This window comes from Alligator sinensis, unplaced genomic scaffold, assembly GCF_000455745.1.
Source record: "Alligator sinensis unplaced genomic scaffold, ASM45574v1 scaffold392_1, whole genome shotgun sequence".
NCBI lineage: Eukaryota > Metazoa > Chordata > Crocodylia > Alligatoridae > Alligator > Alligator sinensis.
In genome coordinates this window covers 1,796,238-1,818,816 of record NW_005841898.1, presented here as the reverse complement: position 1 = coordinate 1,818,816, position 22,579 = coordinate 1,796,238, and the positions used below count along the sequence as shown (strand labels likewise).

At 41.1% G+C, this 22,579-nt stretch overlaps 1 protein-coding gene across 25 annotated transcripts in view; it reads right to left on the bottom strand.

Annotated features, from left to right (window-relative positions):
• PTPRD (protein tyrosine phosphatase, receptor type D) overlaps positions 1 to 22,579 on the bottom strand; it is a 956,762-nt gene that overhangs the window by 353,275 nt on the left and 580,908 nt on the right. For 14 of the 25 annotated variants that reach the window (XM_025197516.1, XM_025197518.1, XM_025197527.1 and 11 more), the window contains 2 exons: positions 18,492 to 18,640; positions 13,520 to 13,661 (listed from right to left, as the gene is read on the bottom strand). In XM_025197516.1, coding sequence (XP_025053301.1) covers positions 13,520 to 13,661; positions 18,492 to 18,640 — 291 coding nt within the window. The remainder of the gene's footprint in view (positions 1 to 13,519; positions 13,662 to 18,491; positions 18,641 to 22,579) is intronic. The other 11 variants (XM_025197517.1, XM_025197537.1, XM_025197538.1 and 8 more) reach the window with 1 other exon arrangement.

Sequence of the window (22,579 nt, the reverse complement as noted above, 5' to 3'; positions counted from 1 at the left end):
TCTAAATACATGACCCAAGTACTCTCCTCAAATTAATGGGAAGGAAATGTGGTCAGCAGAGAATCAGGCTTCTTATTGAGGTATCTAAATTTAGATGCCCAGATTTTTTTTTTAAAATGACTCCAGGGCAGTTCCCAAATTCTGACAGACTGCACACCGCCAATTTAAAATGATACAACCTTAAGTACCACCAGCAAATTTTTCAGTTCAACCAGGTCACAAAATCCTTGGATGCAGGTGTCACAGTAGACGTAGACTTTCTGGACTTAGGAAGGCCTTCAACGTTGTCTCCCACCCCATTCTCATTAAGAAAATAAGTGACTGTGGCGTCGATGCCTACACAGTCCGATTGGTCGCAAATTGGCTGGAGGGATGCACCCAGAGAGTGGTGGTGGATGGGTCTTCTTTGACCTAGAGGGGTATGGGCAGTTGGGTCCCCCAGGGCTTGGTCCTTGGGCCCGCACTGTTCCACATCTTCATCAGCGACTTGGACGAGGGGGTGAAAAGCACCTTGTTCAAATTCACAGATGACACTAAAATGTGGGGAGAAGTGGGCACGCTGGAGGAGTGGGCCAGGCTGCAACTAGATCTATAGGGGTGGGCGGATGAGAACAGGATGGGATTTGATACTGACAAGTACAAGGTACTGCACCTGGGGAGGAAGAACCAGCAGCAGACCTACATACTGAGGAACTCCCTTCTAATCAGCACAGAGGCAGAAAAGGATCTTGGTGTCATTATCAATTCCAAAATGAACATGGGCTGCCAATGTGGGGACGTGGTCAGGAAGGCTAACCGCACCTTGTCGTGCATCCACAGATGCATCAAGAGCAGGTCCAAGGAGGTGATCCTCCCCCTCTATGCGACACTGGTCAGGCCACAGTTGGAGTACAGCATCCAGTTCAGGGTGCCGCACTTCAGGAGGGATGTGGACAGCAACGAGAGGGTCCAGAGGAGGGCCACTTCCATGATCGAAGGGCAACAAGGCAGACCCTACGAGCAGAGGCTACAGGACCTGAACCTGTTCAGCCTCCACAAGAGAAGGCCTAGAGGGGATCTGGTGGCTGTCTATATACTGGCCAAGGGGGACCAGCAGTAGATTCAGGCTAGATATCAGGAGGCACTACTTTACAGTCAGGTTGGCTAGGATGTGGAACCAACTTCCAAGGGAAGTGGTGCTTGCTCCTACCCTGGGGGTCTTCAAAAGGAGGCTAGGTTAATCACCTAGCCGGGGTCATCTGACCCCAGCATTCTTTCTTGCCCATGGCAGGGGGTCGGACTTGATGATCTGCTCAGGACCCTTCCAACCCTACCTACTATGAAACTATGAAACCTTAAGTACCAGCAGCAAATTTTTGTCATATAAAGCAATTATAATAAATCTGCTAACACATACCACTTGCAAGTTTTCTGCATACCACAGATTGGTAACCACTGCTTTAGAGTTTTTTTTGCTTTGTTCCTTATTTGTGGCTGTGGTACTCACAATTATTGAGCTCTGTCAGGTCTCACCTGGGCTACGGACAGACATTCAAAAACCCTGAGCCTGAATTTATTCAATCTTTGCAAGTTAGTCCAACCTGCCTAGGCTGAATCAACTTGTAACTGTACAGACATTAGGCCTGTGCAAAACTTATTAGGTGGCCAAATCTCCGAATTGAATAAGGTGACCCTTTAAATCTCTCGAATCAAATCAGAACCCTCCGAATTGATTCGGAGAGATTCAGAAAGATTCGGACATAGACACAGCTTTAAATGTTTTTGCTGCATACCTCAAGGTACCAGGGGACGTGTGAATGCTGAGATGCTGGGGTGGATGAAGCATCCCACAGGAGCCCGTGGTCAACAGCAGACCTGAAAATGGACTAGAAGCACTTCTGGTTCACTTCTGGGTACAGCAGGGGACCCCCCCCATCCCCCGGCTTTGCAATGGGTGCCTCCTGGGTCTGGTGGGGCACCCAGGGTTCCCCCCCATGGCTGATCGCTGAGCCGGGGGAGGGGCATGGAGCGGGACCCCCCACGTTCTGATCGGCAGACCCAGAAGTGAATCGGAAGTATTTCTGGTCCACTTCAGTGTTCGCCGCTAAGCATGCGGAGGGCCCACCCACTCTCCTGTGGGATGCTCCATCCGCCCCACCATCGCAGCATTCACAAACCATGCCTAGTACCTCAAGGTATGTAGAAAAGACATATGGCCAAATCGCTGATTCTCCAAATCAGCATCAAATCTTCAGACTTGGATTCAACCAAACTGAATCAGGACAGTGATCCAAATCAATGAACTGAATCACTTTCCCCGGTTCGGGCTGAACCCAAATTGAATACGACTCGTTTCTCACATTCTTAACAAACATCCACTCTAGACTGAAAAAATGCACGCATATGCCTGCAGTGGCTCAGCCTAGAAGCTGGGGGAGGGGGGGGGCACTAGAGCAGCCCTCCCTTCCTTTTCACAATGCTGAGTTGAAGGGGGCATGGCCAGGCCCCAACCGGATGCTCTGATTAAGGAGGGACCCCTCCCCTCACCAGTCAGCAAGGGAGCCAGCAGGGATTTACACAGCATTTACTTACACAGCAGGGAGTTACACAGGGAGCATTTATCAGCCCATCAGAAAAACAAAAGGATCTCTCATTAGTTCTAGCTCTTCTTAAATATCTTTTTCAAAGGAGGGACATTATCACCTACCTGTTGATTACCTCCAAATAGCCCTAAACCAACACTGCCCTGTCTGCCTTTATTCCATCTCCCACAGCATGGACCGGACTGTAGCCAGCATGTGGTATGCTAGCCAATGTTGAAAGGTGTCTGTGTAAGGCAGAGGGGAGCGGGGAATTGCTGCTTGAGCAGGGAGTGGTGAGGGGAAGGGCAGGGGGAACAGGAGGAAGCCAGGCAGATGCCCTGTACCTGCAGTCTCTGTTGCAGTTGCAGTCAGGGAGCAGAGGGGAGGGGCCAGCCCTGCTGGGCTGGAACAGAGAACAGAAGCCTGCCCAGCATTGCAAAGCGTCTGGGATGCTGAAGGATCCTGGGTTAATTTAAACCAGGAAGGGTTCTGGGACAGACATAAACTGGTTTGAGCAAATCAGTTAAGTCTGATGCTACATTCAACCAGGTTTATCTCAAGCTAGTTTCAGCCATTTTGAAACTGGTTTATGTGCACTGAACATCTGTTCTGTTACAGGTTTAAACCAGTTTCTGATCACTTAAACTGGTTCATGTGTAATGTCTGTCCCTAGCCCTGAAGTCTGACAAAATCAGTGGGAATCTTTCCCCTGATTTTAATTTGTTTTTAATCAAGTCTTCTGCCTGCAATACCCTTGTGTGATTTGAAACAAAATATGCTAAAACAAACAAAAAAAATGTTTTGTTTCTAAGTTTACTAATGATTTCTCCATAGCTGCCCTCATCTTATTCATCTTATTGCAATAAATCAAGTTACAAGTAACAGCCCCTCTTTGAAAAAAAAATCCTGGCAACTTTTCAGCCTTCTGATTTACTTTCCCTGAAAGTCATTTTGTTGCAGGTATAATGAAGAGGATTCCCCAGATAGTCTTCCTCCTTATCTCTAGAGTCATAACCAAATAAATCTGTGCATGAATGCCAAGACAGAGGTTGCATAGACAGATCTGTTTATCTTTTGAGTAGAGAAGACAATGCCATTTAAAACGAGATGATATATTTTATTAAAATAAATTTTAGAGTAAACCTGATGAAAACATGACAGTGTGACAGTGATGAACACTGGAATCTATTGGAGCCAAATTTGTTTTCTGAGCATGGTCCCTGGCTGGACACACTACAGATTTCAGCTTGTGAAAAAGAAAGCATCCCTTATCCCTGCCAGTCAATTCAAAGAATAGTACCACAAACTTTACAGAATGTTTCACCTAGTCTTCCTACAGCAGAGAATGGTCCTTTATGGAAAATGTGAGAAAAAAATGGGAAACAAAATATGGCTTTAAAACACCAAGAAAAATTCATTGGACCTCTCCTTGTCACAAAAAGGCCTTTTCCATTACTGTGACTAGAGATGGAAGGATGAAGGATACTTCATCTTCATACATGGAAGGTTAAACTAATTGTTGGTAAAGAGATTTGTGAGACCTAAACACTTGGCATTCTCCCTTTTACTATCTCTCTTTAATTACTGTTTAAAATAATTCATTTAAGTACAATTGGTAATGCTTCTTTAAATGTGGTCCAAGACAAGAATAGCAGGAGTATTGAGAGTCAGGATTCAGGTGCATTGGCAGCGCTTACACAGCACCTGGCTCTAATCAGTGCCATTAGTTTGAATTTGTCTAAAAAGCTTATTGAAATGCTTCCACTTGAAAATCTACCATCATTATTCTGTTTTGTTGTTGCTGCATGCATTCACTAATGCTGTGCTTCACAAGACGCTTTTGAAATAGAAATGTAGCAAAATGCTACTATTACTAGGCAACATTTTATTTCCTAGCAGGCCCTTTGTAGTAGTTTTATAGTAAATCATTCTAATGGAATAATTTAAGTCAGTGAAATTTTGCACAAGATGATTTATCTGTTTAAGTGAAGATGAGGGAATTCCATTTGCTATTGAACTAGTGAGTGGTGACTTTATTAATGCGTCTTTGCAACAAAGATTAATGGAACAGCAGTAAGTCAGCTGCAGCACTTGATGTCAGTTTACAGCAGGCATAGCAATACCTGAAATAATATCAATCATAATAAGATCTAATGCCATGCATAAACCCTGCATTATTCATAAAAACCTTTTTTTGGTAGGCTGCTTTAATCCTAGTTGTTTGATTCTCTTAACACAGGAGGACAAATACATCTTTTTACTTTTGGTGCATCCGTTAATATCCATCACTCACTCTCAGAAATGCCATATCCCCATCCCTAAAAATCCTAATATTTTACTATTAAAAATCAATTTGCTTAATGAAATCTACTGAGAGTCAAGTTATTTTAGTACCTGTGTATTAGTATGTATTTTATGTACTTGTTTAACTGTGCTGTACAATGAAGCCCTACAGAACAGGACAATTGCAAAAATGTAGCATATTTTATAAACCTTTACCTGTTAAACAAAGTGAATATGTAAGTTAATATTTAATTTCTGAAAAATTATTTTTCCAGATATATGTGAAAAAGTGTTTCCACTTCCTCCATGATGTAATCCACAGGGTTTGTGGGGGGGTTTCTTTTTACTTTCAAGATGAGTGCATATAGCATTAAAAATGGATTTAATTTTGCTGTCACTTCAGTACTTTAATGTCAAACACGTCCTACATTACAACAAACCTTCCTGTCAGCCTAATGGTGTACTTGATGAGACATTAGTGTTCTCAGAAACCGCTAGCCTGAAAAGCTGTGGGTTGATCTACTGTATGAACACCTTCTTCTAGAAACTGACTTGGCTTTATTATCCTTTGCTATACATCTTATATGTCCATTTTTTGCAGTAATAATTAAACTGGATTATATCAGGTTACTAACGCCACTAAGCTCCATTTCATCCTAAAGCAAATACCCACAAACATAAAAAGTCAAATGATGAACTATTTGAAAACTTATCCTTAGAGGGATAATTATTAAGGTAATATTTTTAAAAACACACCGTTCTATGAACAGCTTTATGAAAGAGTTCTTAAGAAAACAATCTCTGGAAGAACACTTCAAACACTTCAAACTGTACAGTGTTCATGAAAAAATATTTTTATATTAAAATAGCATGGGGATACTTTACTGTGTGTATATATATATATATGTGTGTGTGTGTATACATATATATATATATATGTGTGTGTGTGTGTGTATATATATATATATATATATATGTGTGTATATATGCACATATAAGTAGATAGATGGGTCAATTGCTTGTATTTAAATTCCACAATGAATTGAAGCCATAGGTAACTAGTATAGTTTTGCAGAAATAAAGGGGAAAGTTATAAGTGTATTATCCACCATAAATTTTGAATAGCTTATTCATATACTAAGATAGCATACACATATTGCAATGACATTTGGCTTCAATGAAGACAACAGTTTTATGACTGGATTATGGAAGCCTGTATAATCTTAAACTGTGATACTGTACTAATGGGACTCTGAATCAACACAAAGGGCTATGTGTGTGCATGAGGATTAGTCACAGGAATAAGGGGTTGCAGTTTAGGGACTTCTGTCATAACGTGAGCTTTCTTTATCTTAAGCCATCTTTAATTATTACACTCCTCAATTAAAAATAAATGAATGCTTCATTCACTTAACAGATGAAGTAACTATACAACTGAAACCTTCAACTGTAATTTTGCTTAAACAGAGCGCCTCACATTCAAGTAGTCACTAAACAAATGCCATCTTTTTTATTTATTTACACGCAGATAATTTTTGTGTAAAATAATTATTGTGTAAAATGTCAAAACAACAGCAAAAATGACTGAAAACCTCTACTTATCTACAGAACAGGTACAGAATAGAAATCAGTTGTCCACCTATTTAATTCTCTGACTCTGCTGAGAGCATCAAAAGTGCCAATCAGTGAAAGTCAGAACAGAGGGATTTTTCACTGATCGGGTCCTCTAAAGGCTGAGAAAATTCCTTTCCCCTTTTCCCACTATTGCACACAGTATTTCATGGTTCTTTGGAGACCTAATGGCTCAGTCTTAAAGTAAAACTGATTCTAACTGGTGACTTAGACCCAGCCATACTTTCAGGAAGGAGGTTTTATTGGTGATTCCCTCCCCCAACTCTACCCCTGTTTTTTCTTCCACACAGTTACTCGACCCAGTTTATATGCTGAATGTTTTTCACAATGCACAGTACCACTGTAGAAGCACTGTCTAGAACAGGGGTGGTCAACCCCGCCCATGAGCCATATCTGGCTCATGGAGCCATAGCATCCAGCCCATGGTGCTCTCTACAGGTTGAGAAATTTGGTGTTGGAAGACTAGTGGCAATTAATGCTGCCACCTCTCCCCCATTGCCAAATTCCCAAACCCCAGGCAGCCAGATCAGTGCTAGACCAAACCGCTGACCATGTAGCCAGATTGGAGCCAGGCCACACCCTCTCACCTCATTTGGCTGGACCGGGGCTTGGCTGCTTCCTGCCCCACCTCCATGAGCTGGATCAAGCCACGCTGCACCCACATCATGTGCCAGTTTGGGCTCACTGGCAGAATCTGGCCCGTGGAATTACCGGGCACTGCCCATCTTGCCCATGGGCAATAAGTTTGAGCACCACTGGTCTAGAACAAATGAGGAGATCCTCAAACATCAATAAATGAAAATACACTGGAAAAAAAAAAGAAATTTAACAATGATCATTTTTTCCCCCCTGCTCAGAATAGCTTAATTTATCTTCCATTAAGAGCAGGGATAGATACTTCTTTTCTACAATGCCTACATGACTATAAACAATTATCAGATACTCCTATGGGACCACCCAGACTGGGATCACCTTTTCATGCTGAAATTAGTCATTGAGCGCTTGTCTGAAAAAATTTAACAGGTGTACATTCTTGGCTAAAATGTTTTAGTAAGAAGTCCTTCATGCTAAAAAGGACTCATTTCTTTGCATGGTATCATTTTTCCTTCTACTCTTAGAACACTCAGTTCACAGCTGCCAGACAACTATTTACAAACAGCCACCTACTACAAAAGTTTATTTTTATGAAATAGAAATGAATGTGGAACGTTAACTGTCTGAAAGACTTCAAGCCAATATTAATCTTTTATTTTTGTCTGTTTGGTACTTATTTATTCTGTAAACATTAGACAGCAATATTTTATTGCCAGTAATAACATTTCAAAGTTGAAAATATACTGTATGAATAGACATAAGAGAAGGAAACTCAACTGGATAATTTTACAAGGACAAAAGAAAGCAACTGAAATGTGGTTAGATAAATAAGATGGAGGTGAAGGAGACAAAGAGACAGAGTGCAAACATTTTTTCTTAAATCTTTATAAAGATATCTTTATAAAGATATAGACATGCAATATTTGGGGCAAATACTAAAAAAAGCATTACTTGCACACAAAAAAAAAGATAATTGGTAAAAAGCTATTAATTAGACCATTTATGAATGTTACTCATTCTATTTATACTATAAACTATTAGACACATTAATTTAGACCTTAACGTTTTTATCCATAAAATATTAATACATAATTAGGAAATCAATAGGGTTGCGTGGATGCATCTGAAAGTAATACTTGACCCTGAATACATCATCTAGCTTGCAGTCTTATACAGTAGTCTGATATACTACTGATCCAAGTATTAACAATTTCACAAGAAACAGAATTCCTAAACTATTAGCAGTAGTTATACCTTGAGTCCCTTCGTTAGAAGAAGACTGAGAATACATGGGGATTTAAAACTTAGCCATAAGAAAAGGATTGTGTGCTTTTCAACTTTATGCTTTTGTTTCTTGCCCTGGCTATGTATTTCATTTTCTTTCTCTTGTATAAAGGGCAATAATTCATTTAGCATTTCAAAGTATACTATGTGGATGAGCAATGTTTCTATTTGCCCTAAAAATATTTGCATGCACAATAAAATTTTTCAAAATAGTTTATAATGTTTAATCTGTTATTTCTAGCAGTCTGCTACTTTAAATGCCATTTCAAGTATCCTGCACTCACTACTATAATTGCTGGTAAGTCATCTGTACATTGGCCACCTTTCCTTTTGTTTCACTCTTTCATAAAATCCTTTTGTGCAACTGTCAAGCAGCTGTGCTTTGTTCTTTAATGTTCCTAGCATGGCTCCCCAGCAGAGACCACTTTATAACATAATCTGCAAAGTACCATTTTCACAGCAGGGACAATAGTGTTCATCTTCAAAAAAGAGGCATTAATAAAATGGGACTATAATGAACATTCTAATTCTGGTCACAAGGTATTACACAGTTTGCTGTATACTCACTAAAAATTGAAATATTTTTTCCTATGACTCTTCAAACTTTTCTTAACAGGATATGTGTTTGGAATAGACAACTGCCCTCCAGATGTATGCAGGCACCACAACCCCATGCACTCTTTCCCCATACACACAACTTTTAACTATGCCTCTCACCTGTTAGTGACCCAACTGACTAAAAACACTATCCACATAGAATATAGTTAGTAACTGAGTAAAGGCCAATCAATATGCTATTTCCCAGTTAGCTTTCTATACTGGTGTATAGTAAGCTTCTTTTAACCAGTTAAACATTTAACTTGCTAGTGGCTGACAAGTATAAAAAGTAAATCTAGTCCTCTATACTCAATTAGCTCTATGCGGTTAAACATCCCATTTCATATGTTCAACACAATAAGAGTACCACTCTATTTGTCTGACTTCCAGGGATTTGAGTACTAGAGGGTCTTCCTGGATGTATCGCACAGACGAGGCAGCACATGTTGCCCATCACAAAATCTAATTTTCATTGCCCTTGAACTATTCACTGAAGAAAAAAGCATAAGAGCACTCAATGCATATCCCCCCCCCCTTTTTTTACTAACTGAAAAGTTTTCTGCACTTTTTACATTCTAATAAAAATCATGCTCCTTATACTTGTCTGAATGTATCAATGGCCAGGGATACATTGTTAAATAAATATTTCAGTTTTTATTATATATGGCAATGATTGCTTGACATCAGATCAATCAGTTTTTAAAATGCACCATAGTAAGTGGTATGTGACAAAGGCACGTCAACATATAGATTTTGTTCCTTTTTGTTCTCCCCTCCCTGAGCATCACTCTGAGCAAAAATATTGGCAAGAATCTCCTTTTCTCACTTTGATTAGCAATATGAGTCACAAGGCTCACTGCTGAATGAGGAAAATGAGCAGCATTTACACTCAGCTTCTCACGTGGCTACAATTCCTTACCTTTGCTTCACAGTGACAGAGAAGAGAACAAACAGCAACAACTGAAAGGACGTACTTCAAGTCTGTGCTACTTTGCTTCAGCGTGCTTCTCCATTTTCCTTACAGTGTCATAAAGCTGCAGACTCAATTACCATATTAGCACAACCAGGATGGTAACTGAAAAGGCATTTGTTAAAAATCTTATAGTCTGAGTATAGACTAATTTAAAGCATCAGCTAAGACAGCAAAGGGTAGGCTTGGCCCTGAAAAACTCTTCTTTTGCATAAATACCACTAGTGTCTATGCTGTAGAGGAATCTTCTCACCTGCCCATACCTGCATGATCTATACTTCTGCATCATGAAACCTGCCAGGATCAGGCCCTGGGGTGCAGTGCCACCCTCTCCTACCCCTCACGCACCAGGATTGGACCATGGGGGCCTGGTAACACCACACTCCATGATTGGGTCCCAGAAGCCCAGCACCTCCCCCTCCCACCACAGTTGTGCCCTGATGGCCTGGAATTGGCCCCTCATAGACCCTGCATGCCAGGATTGGGCTCTGATTGAGATGCTGAGATTGGGCCCCTGGGGCCTGGCAACAACTTGTGCAGCCTTCTGTGCTGGCATCCAGTGCCCCATCCAGCATGCACTGCTCCCATCAGGGCTCCCCAGGGGTCCAGATATTTAGCATTAAGTGGCCAGACAGGAAGCACAGAGGTACTTAATCTCAATCACCTATGTTCCAGGCTAATACCCTGAATGTTGGACTATGTTTGTTCTATGTCCCCAGTAAACCATACATCCACTTACAAGAAATCAAAGTGTTTGTGGGTGCATCTACACAAGACGCATTATTCAAGATTAAAGCAAATTACTGTGCAGTAAGCATCACCGTCTACATGTGCAGATGCTTATTGCACAGTAATCTGCTCTAATCATGAGTAAATTTGCTCTCTGTAAATACAAATAGCAAATTTACTCACGATTACTTACTGCGCAGTAGCACACATGTAGACAGCCAACTGGGAGCAAATGTGCTCTCGGTCAGCTGGGCAGCAAGTGGTGGGAGATTTTCCCTGCCTGCGCTCCGTTGATGGAGCCCGCCCTGGCAGCAGGCAGGTCCCAGGGGCAGGGAGCAGTCTCCACAAGGAGACAGCTGTCTCCTGACCCTGGGCTTCCCGCCAGGCCCTGGGCTGGCACCCAAAGGGAGCCTAGAGTTCCCCTGGCTGCTGCAGGGGGCCAGTGCAGGGCCAGCAGGGGCAGAAGCAGACTGCCACCACAACCAGCAAATCTGCTTCCACTTCCCTACATGTGTAGACACCTGCCTGTGCTACTGTGTCTCTACTACTCTAAAGTAAACTCACCCCAGAGCATTTGCAGGTGTAGATGCACATGTGGATACACCCACAGGGCACAAACACGTGCCATCTGGGCAGGTATCGCCTGGAAGATGTTCCCAGTGTGGTGGCTTGCTTTGACCTGTCAAAGCATGTCCTCCTGGCACCAACTGCCAGCCACCTCCAGCTGGGTTCAAGGTACCAGCTCTGAGCAGGCTCCTCTGCTGGCTGTGCAGTACTCATCCGGGTTCAGGAGGACCACTGGATATCCAGGAGTCTAATTTTACCCCCACGCTGCAAATTGCAAAATTGCAAATTGCAGCGTGGGGAACATTTTTATGTTCCTGCACGTGCCTCTTACATCGTCTCAAAGGGCTTTGAGATGCTGTAAGAGGCACATGCATGCTCATCTGGACGCACCCTGTGGGTCTTAACTCTGCTGTAGCTATTTCATGCTAATTAGAAACACTGGAACATCCTTATTCTTTCTGCCATTACAAGTTTCTTCCACCTCATGGATCAGTGTGTTTAAAGGCCTGCTCCCAGATATAGCTTAGAACTTTGGATTTTGTCTTAATTCAGTCCTGGGCTCAGAACATCTCATTATCTCACTTTACCCTAAAACAAAAGCTGTAAGCATTCTGAATATGAATTACAGTCTCTCTCTCTCTCCCTTTCCATTAGATTTTTTAAAATCAGTATTTCTTTTCTCCCTCATGTGTACGCATAAGCTTGTTTCTAATGTTTGTTTGTTCATAAGCGGTAAGTTGATGGCATGAATTATTTTTGAAGTAGCATTGAACCATTTGAGTTAGAAAGAAACACACAGCAAAGCCTGCATCTACTTTACTATAAATAGATCAAATTGCAGATGGGAGTAGGGAACCACCATAATTTAGAACCAGGCAGTTTTGACACTGGGGCCAGTCTTGCACCCATTTATGTTTTCATTGACTTTAAAGGGAACAGAAACAAACTCAGTTTCTCTCTACCACAATGTAAGGGGGGGGAAAAGAGCTGATTTAAAACTACATCTTTAAAAACACATGCAAACACATTTCAGTGAAAAGGCCCAAGAGTCCTGTAAATATATTTCACTAGTTAATGTATTCTATCCTTCAAGAAAACTCTGTGTGCAAAGAACACATTTTCCTTCTGAATTTTCCCACTGGCTTTTGATTCTTTGTTAAGAAACTGAATTTTTAAATATAATACTACTTCGTGGTTTGAAGTTCAGTTTTAATATGAAGATAATTAATGAACTTATTAAAAAATCTAAATAAAACGCATTTCATTTATAACAATGGAAGGGACTACACTTTGGAGGGGCTCAAACAGGGGAGTTAAAACAAATGCGTCTACTATTAAAACATAAAGCAAACTATAAGCCTTCCCATTTGAGTTGACTGTAGCTTGGAATAATTTTTAAATTGTGCCAGAAGCAATAATGCTAGTACTAGAGATAGCATTTTTAAAGGTTTGGGGGTTTTTTCATCCTTTCAGGTTGGATCATCTTTCAAATGCTCTATATTAGATGATGTTTTCACCATCAACACACACACAATCAATCTTCTTGCAATAAGTTTACATGGTGACTATCATTTATTAGGGGCTACTCTTGAAAGATGCTCATTCCAAAACAAAGAGTGAGTACTACATTATGGGAGGGACTGGCATGAAAATCTTGCACTCTATCTCCATAAGCACTGTAGAATAACTTGGACATGATTTAAAAAGTAGGTTTTTCCTTTTATGAGCCTCAGCAACTATGCTTGTTTAAGAAAAAATGTAGAACAAGAGGACAGACTTGTCTGAGGTTGAAGAAAAGCCTGTCTGTGCCCCATACCTTGAAATAAGTGTAAATTCAGCCCATTCTTATGTAAATACTATTTCTGTAGTTTTGCCAAGGTCAGCGTTAGCTTGGCTAACTTTTTGTGTTAGAAGCTGATCATGCAAATAAAAGCTGCCCAAGGCAGCATTAACATGCAAATCAGCTGCATTCATGAAATATTTTATGTTTGTCATTCAGGAAGTGATACAGCCTGCTTGCCAGAGGTGAAGCCCTCCCATTTTGACTTCTTCTATTGCTTCCTTTTGTAGTCCAGTTCCTCCCCATACTTGTTTAGAGACATTATCCATTAGATGCTCAAAAATCTAACAGAAATTAAAATCCAAATTACAGACAAGAAAAGTCTTATTTTTCAGCCTTAAGAGAACATCATCCACAAAAGAACTTCAAGACATTCTTACTTTGCCTGGCTATAGAAAAAAATACTTCAATGGAATGAGTTTCGACACAAAGAGAGAGAGTCATCTCTTGACAAAGACTTACCACGTAAAACAGTGAGTCTAGTGGACACACTTATTTCTCCAACGCTATTGGAAGCAACACATTCATAAATAGCTTCATCTCGTGGAGTCCGCAGAGGCTGTATTCTGAGAACTGATCCGGATCCATCATCAAATTCTATTACCTATTGAAGGAAACAACAGCTGTCACAGGTGTTGTTACAAATGCCTACCTCTCAGTTAATCCTGCGCAGGCAGATGGAACTGTCGGGACCCATAACATCAAAGTTGGTTCCATTTTCCAGATATGCACATTGGTGGCAAACTCAAGAGCCAAATGGTTACATATCTTGGTCATAAAAGAAGGTATAGGTTAGGTTAAGGGGGCATGTAATAGAACATGCAATGACATCCACTGTATGTACATTAGTATAATTTAGAGGTTAAGGTAGCAACAGGATTCAGAAAAACAATCTAACAGGAAGGTGTAAGAAAACACTGGCATATTTTATACCCTTCCCACTTTACCTTATGTCCTGCATTCACATTTTACTATTGGTTCCTTCTCCTGTTGGATTCCCACTTCTGACTCCTAGGCAGGGAAGTTACATTTTTACTGCACTAATTTACACTGTGGCCATGTGCAACACCTTCATGGGAGATGCATCTGCCTATGCCAGTTGTGGATATGGCCCATGATGTCTAACAATTATGAGGCGATAATATAATTAAATAAACACTGTCCAGCTTATAGAATAATTGAAATTACTACGGTGCTTAGTGTTTTAATTGTATTATTTGCATATGAAACTTTCATTTTCCCACTAGAAAACATCTTTAGTCTGAAAGAGAAGGCTGATGTTTCCTCCCTCCTTTTTCTCAGGGAGTTGATAAAAGGGACTAGCCAGGATACTGGTGGACTCTGTACCAAACTGTCTACCACAGACAACAGATGCACCCTCTCTAGCTAATGACACACAAAAAAGTAATTCACTTTAATTTATCATCCAACCATTTGGGACTGCCATTGGTCCTTAGGCAGGGGTAAAATTTGCACCTAACAATTTCATTTGGGGGCAGAAATTATATAATTTTTGCTTCACAGCAATTATAGGCTGTTGCTATTGCAGGTAAGCATGAATAACTATTAGGAACACCACTGCATTGTCGAAGACCAGAGACAAAGAACCATTCAATAATGCATTCATATCTATCAGGTAATGAAAGTAAGTACCATATTCCAGAACCTTGAAGGTTTAAATTAACACAGACAAGTCTTGTTTGACCAAGGAAGCTGCTGTACCCTCTGCTAGGTGTCTTCAAACTCCACTTAGGCAAAGCCCCCTTTCTCCCCCCCTCCCAGGATTAAGTCCTTGAATAGAACAGAACCTTTGGATCTCTGAAAATACGCCTACCAGGCCAGCCTTTCATTGACTGACATCGTAATATTTAAGCCACAGACAACTCATACACACAGTTTTTGAGAAGTATTATAAGCATGAACCCATAGGCCCTTGGTTTGTCTAACAAAATTGATTTTTACACGTAAAGATTTGAATATTTATGTTCAAACATCAGTACTTAAAAACAGATATGCAAAGCTGTATCTGCACATACATGTTATGTTTTGGAAATCTGGTGGTTTGATTTCAAACTACAAGTAGAAAAAGCCAGGATGTGTCTTTTCTTCACGTAAAATAAACAGATAAAAAATTAATAGCAAGGTACCTATGAAAAGCAAAGGATTGTCTTTTCTGGTTAAAAGATAGTAAACAGCTTGGTTTGTTTGGGTAGGACACACTGTACTTTGCTCACTTCTCTCATAATAGATCTTATGTAGAGCTGCTTTTGAACCAGGTGAGGTCCCACAGACTTCTACACTGATGAACAGCCTTGAGAATTCTGGCCTAAGACTACACAAAGCTTACCTCCCCATGCACACCCTTGCCTTTCTGAGACCAAGAGCCTTAGCAACAGGAAAATAACATTTTCTTTCTAAGGGAGAGTACAGTTACAGCATTTATATACTAGCTTTCTCTTCCTCCCCTTTTTTAAGGAAAATCTGTTTGTTGATAGGAACCAAAACAGATTCATGGTTGGTGCAATTGATAAATGGGGGAAAGAGGCTATCTTGAGAAGCAGATTGGTCAAATTTTGAGTAAAAGAACAGGCCCTTTGTAGAACGGGTCTGAAAAGATGAATGGTCTCCTTTTAAACTGGTGCTCTACTGAGGTGCATCTTACTTTCTGTTTTATATATATAGCACTGTGGGCATTATTTATGGCCTACAAATGTTACTTTATGAACAATATGAATAAATGTAGTTTAAGGGGAAAATGAGTAGATCTGACAATCAGACTGCAAACAAGGGGTCATCCAAACTGTAAAGAGGAACTCTAAGGGCAGCTGCTTACATATTTTATGTCATTTCAACTTGTTTTTCAAATCATTTTGGTTACTTGCATGCTTACTTTACCGTGACTGTATAATGTGCAAGTGTTAGACAAATAATAATAGTTGTTTTATATTCCTGCAGGCTCCTCTGTGCAAGAAAGTTACTATGTGCCTTCTCTCAGTTCTTTTTCTGCTACTGCTCTAATTTCCATTTGGAGATTCTATAGCACAAATTAATCTCTTATTTTGGAGCAGAGTGAAGAAAGTTGCTTAAAATGTCAATGTGCTCTGTGCTTTAAATAAGAGAATGCTTTGCACTGCTTTCTAATGATCATCTACAGTACCTGTTAAATGTTTCATAATTCCTTTAAACATGTCCTCTCTTTTTTGACTATACGTTCTTGTTCTACAAGCCACTAAAGGACTTTTTAATAACCCTTTTATATCAAATATTTGCAGTTCCTTTCAAATATTTTTATGGAGATAAAACATGTTTATCTTTTTGCATATTCTTTCATAAACGAACACAGAGGTAAATGCAAAACAGTATATGAAACAAATGAAACAACATATTCTAAAATTTTAAAAAAACAACATTTATATATTAAATTAAACCAACAAAAATATTTACGCTTTGCTTTGACTTTTTACTTCAATGTAGATTTGTGAAATTATGGGATAGATTGTGTAAATTTTATACTAAATGCCTATTCCCCCCATCCTGTTTACCTTCATCTACATAAATGAGAATTATGTATATGAACTTAAAAGTGTTAGCAGCTCTACTTATTGAGGGGAGAGGAAGCATGAGTATACAAATGTTTAGGCATTTTTTTCTTATTTTCCCTACTGAATTACATATCCTTGCAAAAATGGATAACTAGTGGGCAGACTGATAAAGCCTGTGTAATTCTAAAACATAAGCTTATTTCATTGCTTTCAAACATTCTTTTAAGAAAAGCAAACAATTAACCATAACAAGAAAACTGTAGACCTCATTAACACAGAAAGATTAATTTAAAAACTGATATGTAAGTTATCCACTCAGAACATCATAAGAAGCCAACATCCTGTATGTCCATTTTGAAAACTACATCTTAATACAATTTGGTTTGTTGCTGTATTGCCAGTGGCATAGAATCAATTCTCCTACTACCTTATTTTATGCAAGCCTAGATCATTCATTCATGTCGTCTGTGTCACAGCTATATGATGTGAACTAGATATAATAATTTGCCTTGAAATTATTTGCTTTATGCAAAATACTTATTTTAGCAATAAACCATTAAAAAAAGATGCAGCTGAAATTATACACGTTGGCCCCAGGTTTTTATTTCATCTCCTCTTTACAAGCATCTGAACATTTCTCCAATCCACAGTCAATCCATTTTTGATCCGATAACTCTTTCCTCTCTTTAAAGTAGGAATAGCAACTCTAGGCTTTATCTTCAAAACCTCCTTATATTTCTTTAATAGACTCTTTTCATTTAATTTTCCATCATGGGCAGTAAGGCCAGGTACAGACATTACATTTATACCAATATAAGTGATCAGAAGTAGACACCTATAACCCAACAGAAGTTCAGCACACATAGACTGGTTTAAAAATGGTGGACCCTGGTCTAAGATAGACCTGGATGGATGTGATATCAGACTTAAGCAATTTAGGTGAGACCAGTCTATTGAACTTCTGTACCAGCTCCACTATGGACTCACATTAGGTTAGGTTGCTATCCTCCAGCATCCCAGAAGCCTTTGAGGCCCCCTGTTAATCCCCCCTTGCCGGGAAACATGCTGAAATTCAGCTCTCACACAGCTGTCTGGCCAAGTACCTAGGCAGCCCCACCCCCAGGCCATCACAGAGATGAGCCAGAAAAGCCTCTGTCCCCAGCCCTGCTTCCTGCCTCCAGCCAGCTGTCAGGCGCAGTCAAGAAGGGGGAGGGGAGTGCTAGCCACTATGTGCCCCTCCTCCTGTTGTTCTTTTGTGCAGGGACAGAGACTCAGGGACACAGATGCCAGCACACCCCCTCCTCACCCCCACCTGCTGTGGCTGACAGAACAGTGGGTGGGGGGGAGCTCCCCCATTCCTGGCAGCCAGTCAGCAGTGGCCTGCCCATTTGGCTGCACTCAGAAGTCTCCAGCAGCCTGGGAAGCCAGTGGGTCATGCTGGGAGGCATGTAAGATCACCCCCAACTTGCTGGACTCAGCCAGTGCGGGCAGCCTGTGTGCTCCACCACCACCACCAAAGGGCAATGTGTGTTCTGTTTGCTCCCAAACTAACCTAGGCTGCTTAGAGTAAAGCATGCAGCTTTGATTGCTTCTGCCTTGAGCTTTTTGAATGTCTGTACCTGGCCTAAGCCAAAGCAACCCCATCTAAAAAACCTTAATGCTAAACTTTTAAAAAGTGAATGGAAATGCTTAAAAAGAGAGCAACAGCAGTGCTCCCTTCAAAGATCCTGTGATCAACCAGGCTGTAAAGCAGGTGATTTACAAGATTATTTGCACGTATTTATCCCCTGTGGCCAGGACTGTTTGGTTAGTCACTGATAGTAAAGCACTCATCAGGATTAAAAGTGGTGTTAGAATGAATGTTTTTCAGAGGAACAGAACAATGGACCTAATACCTCAAATCTCTGGTTGCTGACTTTCTTTCCCTTTTTGTTCCAGACAATTTTAGGTCTTGGGTCTCCTGTAGCTTGGCAGATGAATGACGCGACTCCTCCGGAGACCCCTGTCTGGTCAACGGGAGTTCTTGTAAACTTTGGCGGTGCTAAAACAAGAAAATAAGTAACAAAATAAATCTAAGCAAGAGACATAAAAAAACCATGTCAAGCTGTCAAAATGAAGCAAAGAAAGAAATGTTTTGTTTCCCTAGGAATGGTATTCATCTACAAGAGAAAGCTTAAAAAAAAAAAAAAAAGACTAAAAGGTCAGGATAGTACTTAGAGATTTTACAAGTGAAATTTATATTAAAACAGAAATCTAATAACATCAGAATAGCAAGATCACACATTAATTTTTATCACCATTTGAAATAAAAAATCCAATCTGTCTTTGAAAATTGAGCTCATCAATCAAAAAGAATAAGATCATGGTTCATGGTTTGATGTTACTATCAGGGGATGTCATGAAAGCAGGGTTTCCACCTCTTAGCCATTAAAACCAGTGACATTTAGGAGAGTATTTGGAAAGGTTCAGAAGATGGTTGTTCTTCTGGATTAGGAATCCAGACTAGAAATACTAACACGTGTCCACATATATAATTCCTGCTCACTCCAAAATTATCCCAAGATCTGCAACAGGAACAAGGAAGGTAGGAAGGAAGAGAAAGTGCCAGAAAGGAAAGATGAAAAGATACAAGAGAACATAGGGGAAAAAGTAGACGGGAAAAGGGGGGGAGGGGGTGTGAAATTTGACTGATGCTTCCTTGTCCTTCTGTCCAAGAAGGATTCCTTTGTGTAAATGTAATTAAACTTTGACCATAAGACTACTAATTGACCAAAATCTCAGTTATACTGAGGCCCCTGAGGTATAACAATAATCTGACCATTAGATAAAGATGCACGTGCTGCAAAGTCCATGAGTGCAGTTGCTACATTCTCTGGCACAACTGGATGCTCTTTAGAAATCCATTATATTTGGGGGAGATAATGTGAAGACTGTGAAGTCAACACTCAGAGAACCACAGATTACCAGGGATCTACTATGTTTGTTTTCCTTTATTTGAAGTGGCAGATAAAGTTATCATATGGCAACAATGAAGAAAAAAAGGGTAAGAGTATAACTTTAGAATGCATAAAATTAGCCAACATCATGAGTCTAAGGTTAAGTACAGACATTCAAAAAGCCCAAGGCAGAATTGATCTAATCTATGCAAGTTCCTCTAAGCTGCGTAAATTGAAACAGGAGTGAATGGAGTATATTTTCGCCCTCAGTGGCGGATGGGGCACAGTGGCCAATGCCAGAGGGCAGGAGGCACTTCCCCATGAGTCCCAGTGTGCCAAAGATTGCCAAGAGTAGCCAAGCGGGGGCCATCCCTGATTGGTTGTCAGGCACGTGCTGCCAAACCCCTGCTGTCACACCACTGCTATCACCAAAGACTCTCCCTCACACCCAGTCCTAGGCTTCCAAGAGAGCTCCAGATGGTGTCACCATAGTATACCTCCTTCCCTCCCTGCTGCTCTCGGTCAGGCTTGCTATGGTGATGTCCTTTGGGGCTCTCCTGGAAGCCTAGGACTGGGTGCACAGAAGGGTCTGCAATGACAGCTGAGGGGTGCAGACATGTGCCTGACAGCCAATCAGGGATGTCCTGGTCAGTAGAAGGAAGGATTGGGCTTCGAGAGTCCTGCTTTCCTTCTATGGATCACTTGGCCCAGAGCAAGCCTCATGAGCTGCCTGGTGCATCTTGCTGGCTGACGCTGGTGCCAAGCTCTCGCAAGGTACACCAAGTAGCCCAGAAGGCTTGCACCGGGCACTGGAGATACAAGCACTCTATGGAAGGAACAATTGGGCCCCACTGCCTGGCACAAGCTTCCGAGCTGCCCAGCGCATCTTGCCAACTACCACTGATGCTGAGCTATGAAAGGCCCAATCCTTGGTTGTACAGAGTAGAGTGCTCATGTCCCCTCTGCCTGGCAAAGCCTCCCTGCCACATCCCACCTGTCTGTGTCTGTCCTGGCTTGGATCTGTGATAGCCCAGAAGCAGCCAAGGAGCAGGCAAGTGCTAGTTCATCTCCCTATAAGGGGAGGCTAGCAAGGGGGTGGGACCCAAAGCCCCCTGGGATGCTGGAAGACAGCAGCCTAAGTTAGGTTGGGAGTAGATCTGGTACGGAAGTTTGATAGACTGATTTAACCTAAATCAGTTAATTTTGAAACAACATCAATCCAGGTCTATCATAGACCAGAATCCGCCATTTTTAAACCAGTCTATGTGCTTTAAACTTCTGTTCTGTTACGGATGTAGACCAGTTTCTGATCTCCTAAACTGGAAAAAGTGTAATGAATGCACCTGACCTAAGTCAGCCTTTCTCACCTCTCTCCCTTCTGTCTCTTTTTTCTTATATGTTCCTTTCCTCTTTTCTTTTAATCTATTTTCTGCTTTTTATTTCATCTTACTTTTTTGTGATAGTCTCCTTTTTTAATTTCCTGGTTTTCACATGCATCTTCTAACCTTCTGCTCTGCTGAACTGTCCTGTCTGAAGGCAATGCTGAACTTGCCATACTGTCCTAACTACCATATTTCATATAAGAGAACCAGGACTGTCTTGGGTATACCAATAAATATCATGTCATTTTTTAACCAATTATTAGTGTATTACAAGTCAACAGTGAAATCTGATTTAGCAAAACGCTGATATAAAATTCCTCACACATTTTAATAGAGTTGATAGCAAAACAGTCATTGACTCACTGACACAATCTCAGTTATACAAGTTGATTTGCTCAGACAGTATTCCACAATTATAATATGATTCAGTCACAGCAGTGGCCTCTGCATAGATTTAAGCCATTTTACAGTTAGTGTCAACTGTAGTGATCAAGAGCAGCAGCACAACTTAGATGATGTTATTAGCCTGTATAAGCAAGCAGCTTTTTTCAGAATACTCTGGGAACCTTGACCTGTTCGTTGAGCTAATTCTGTCTACCGAAGGTCTGCATGCCTGAAAAACAAGTACAATAGTAGGTCTAGATCTAATCACATGAAAGCTATTCACTACTGCTTATGTAGGAAACAAACAACCATTGTAAAAAGAGTATCTGAGAACACCGCAGAATAAACACTTGAATTATGAAAATGAAATGACAGAGAAGAAATTGGAAAATCCTGTGCTTGAGACCCAAGCTGGACCTTAGGCAAGATGATAATATTGTCTGATGAAGAGTATCTGCGAAAGGGGCCAGGAGGCTTCCCTGGCTGACCAGAGAAATCCAGGGCAGCCTAAGGGACAAAAGGGGAGCACATAAAAAGTGGAAACAGGGAGAGATCACCATAGATGAATATACCTCCTCTGCTCGTGCTTGTAGGGAGGCAGTTAGACGGGCCAAAGCTGCCATGGAGCTGAGGATGGCAACCCAAGTAAAAGACAACAAGAAATTGTTTTTTAGATATATTGGGAGTAAAAGGAAGGCCCAGGGAGGAATAGGAACCCTGCTAAATGGGCAGAAACAATTGGTGACAGACAGAGGGGACAAGGCTGAACTCCTCAACGAGTTCTTTGACTCAGTGTTCCTAAGTGAGGGGCACGACAAGTCTCTCACTGGGGTTGTAGAGAGGCAGCAGCAAGGTGCCAGACTACCATGCGTAGACCCTGAGATGGTGCAGAGTCACTTGGAAGAACTGGATGCCTTTAAGTTGGCAGGCCCGGATGAGCTCCATCCGAGGGTGCTGAAGGCACTGGCTGACATCATTGCAGAGCCACTGGCGGGAATATTTGAAAGCTCGTGGAGCATGGGCCAAGTCCCGGAGGACTGGAAAAGGGCCAATGTGGTCCCCATTTTCAAAAAGGGGAGGAAGGAGGACCCGGGCAACTATAGGCCAGTCAGTCTCACCTCCATCCTTGGCAAAGTCTTTGAAAAAATTATCAAGGCTCACATTTGAGAGCCCGGCAGGACAAATTATGATGAGGGGAAACCAGCACGGGTTCGTGGCAGGCAGATCATGCCTGACCAATCTAGTCTCTTTTTATGACCAGGTTACAAAACGCCTGGA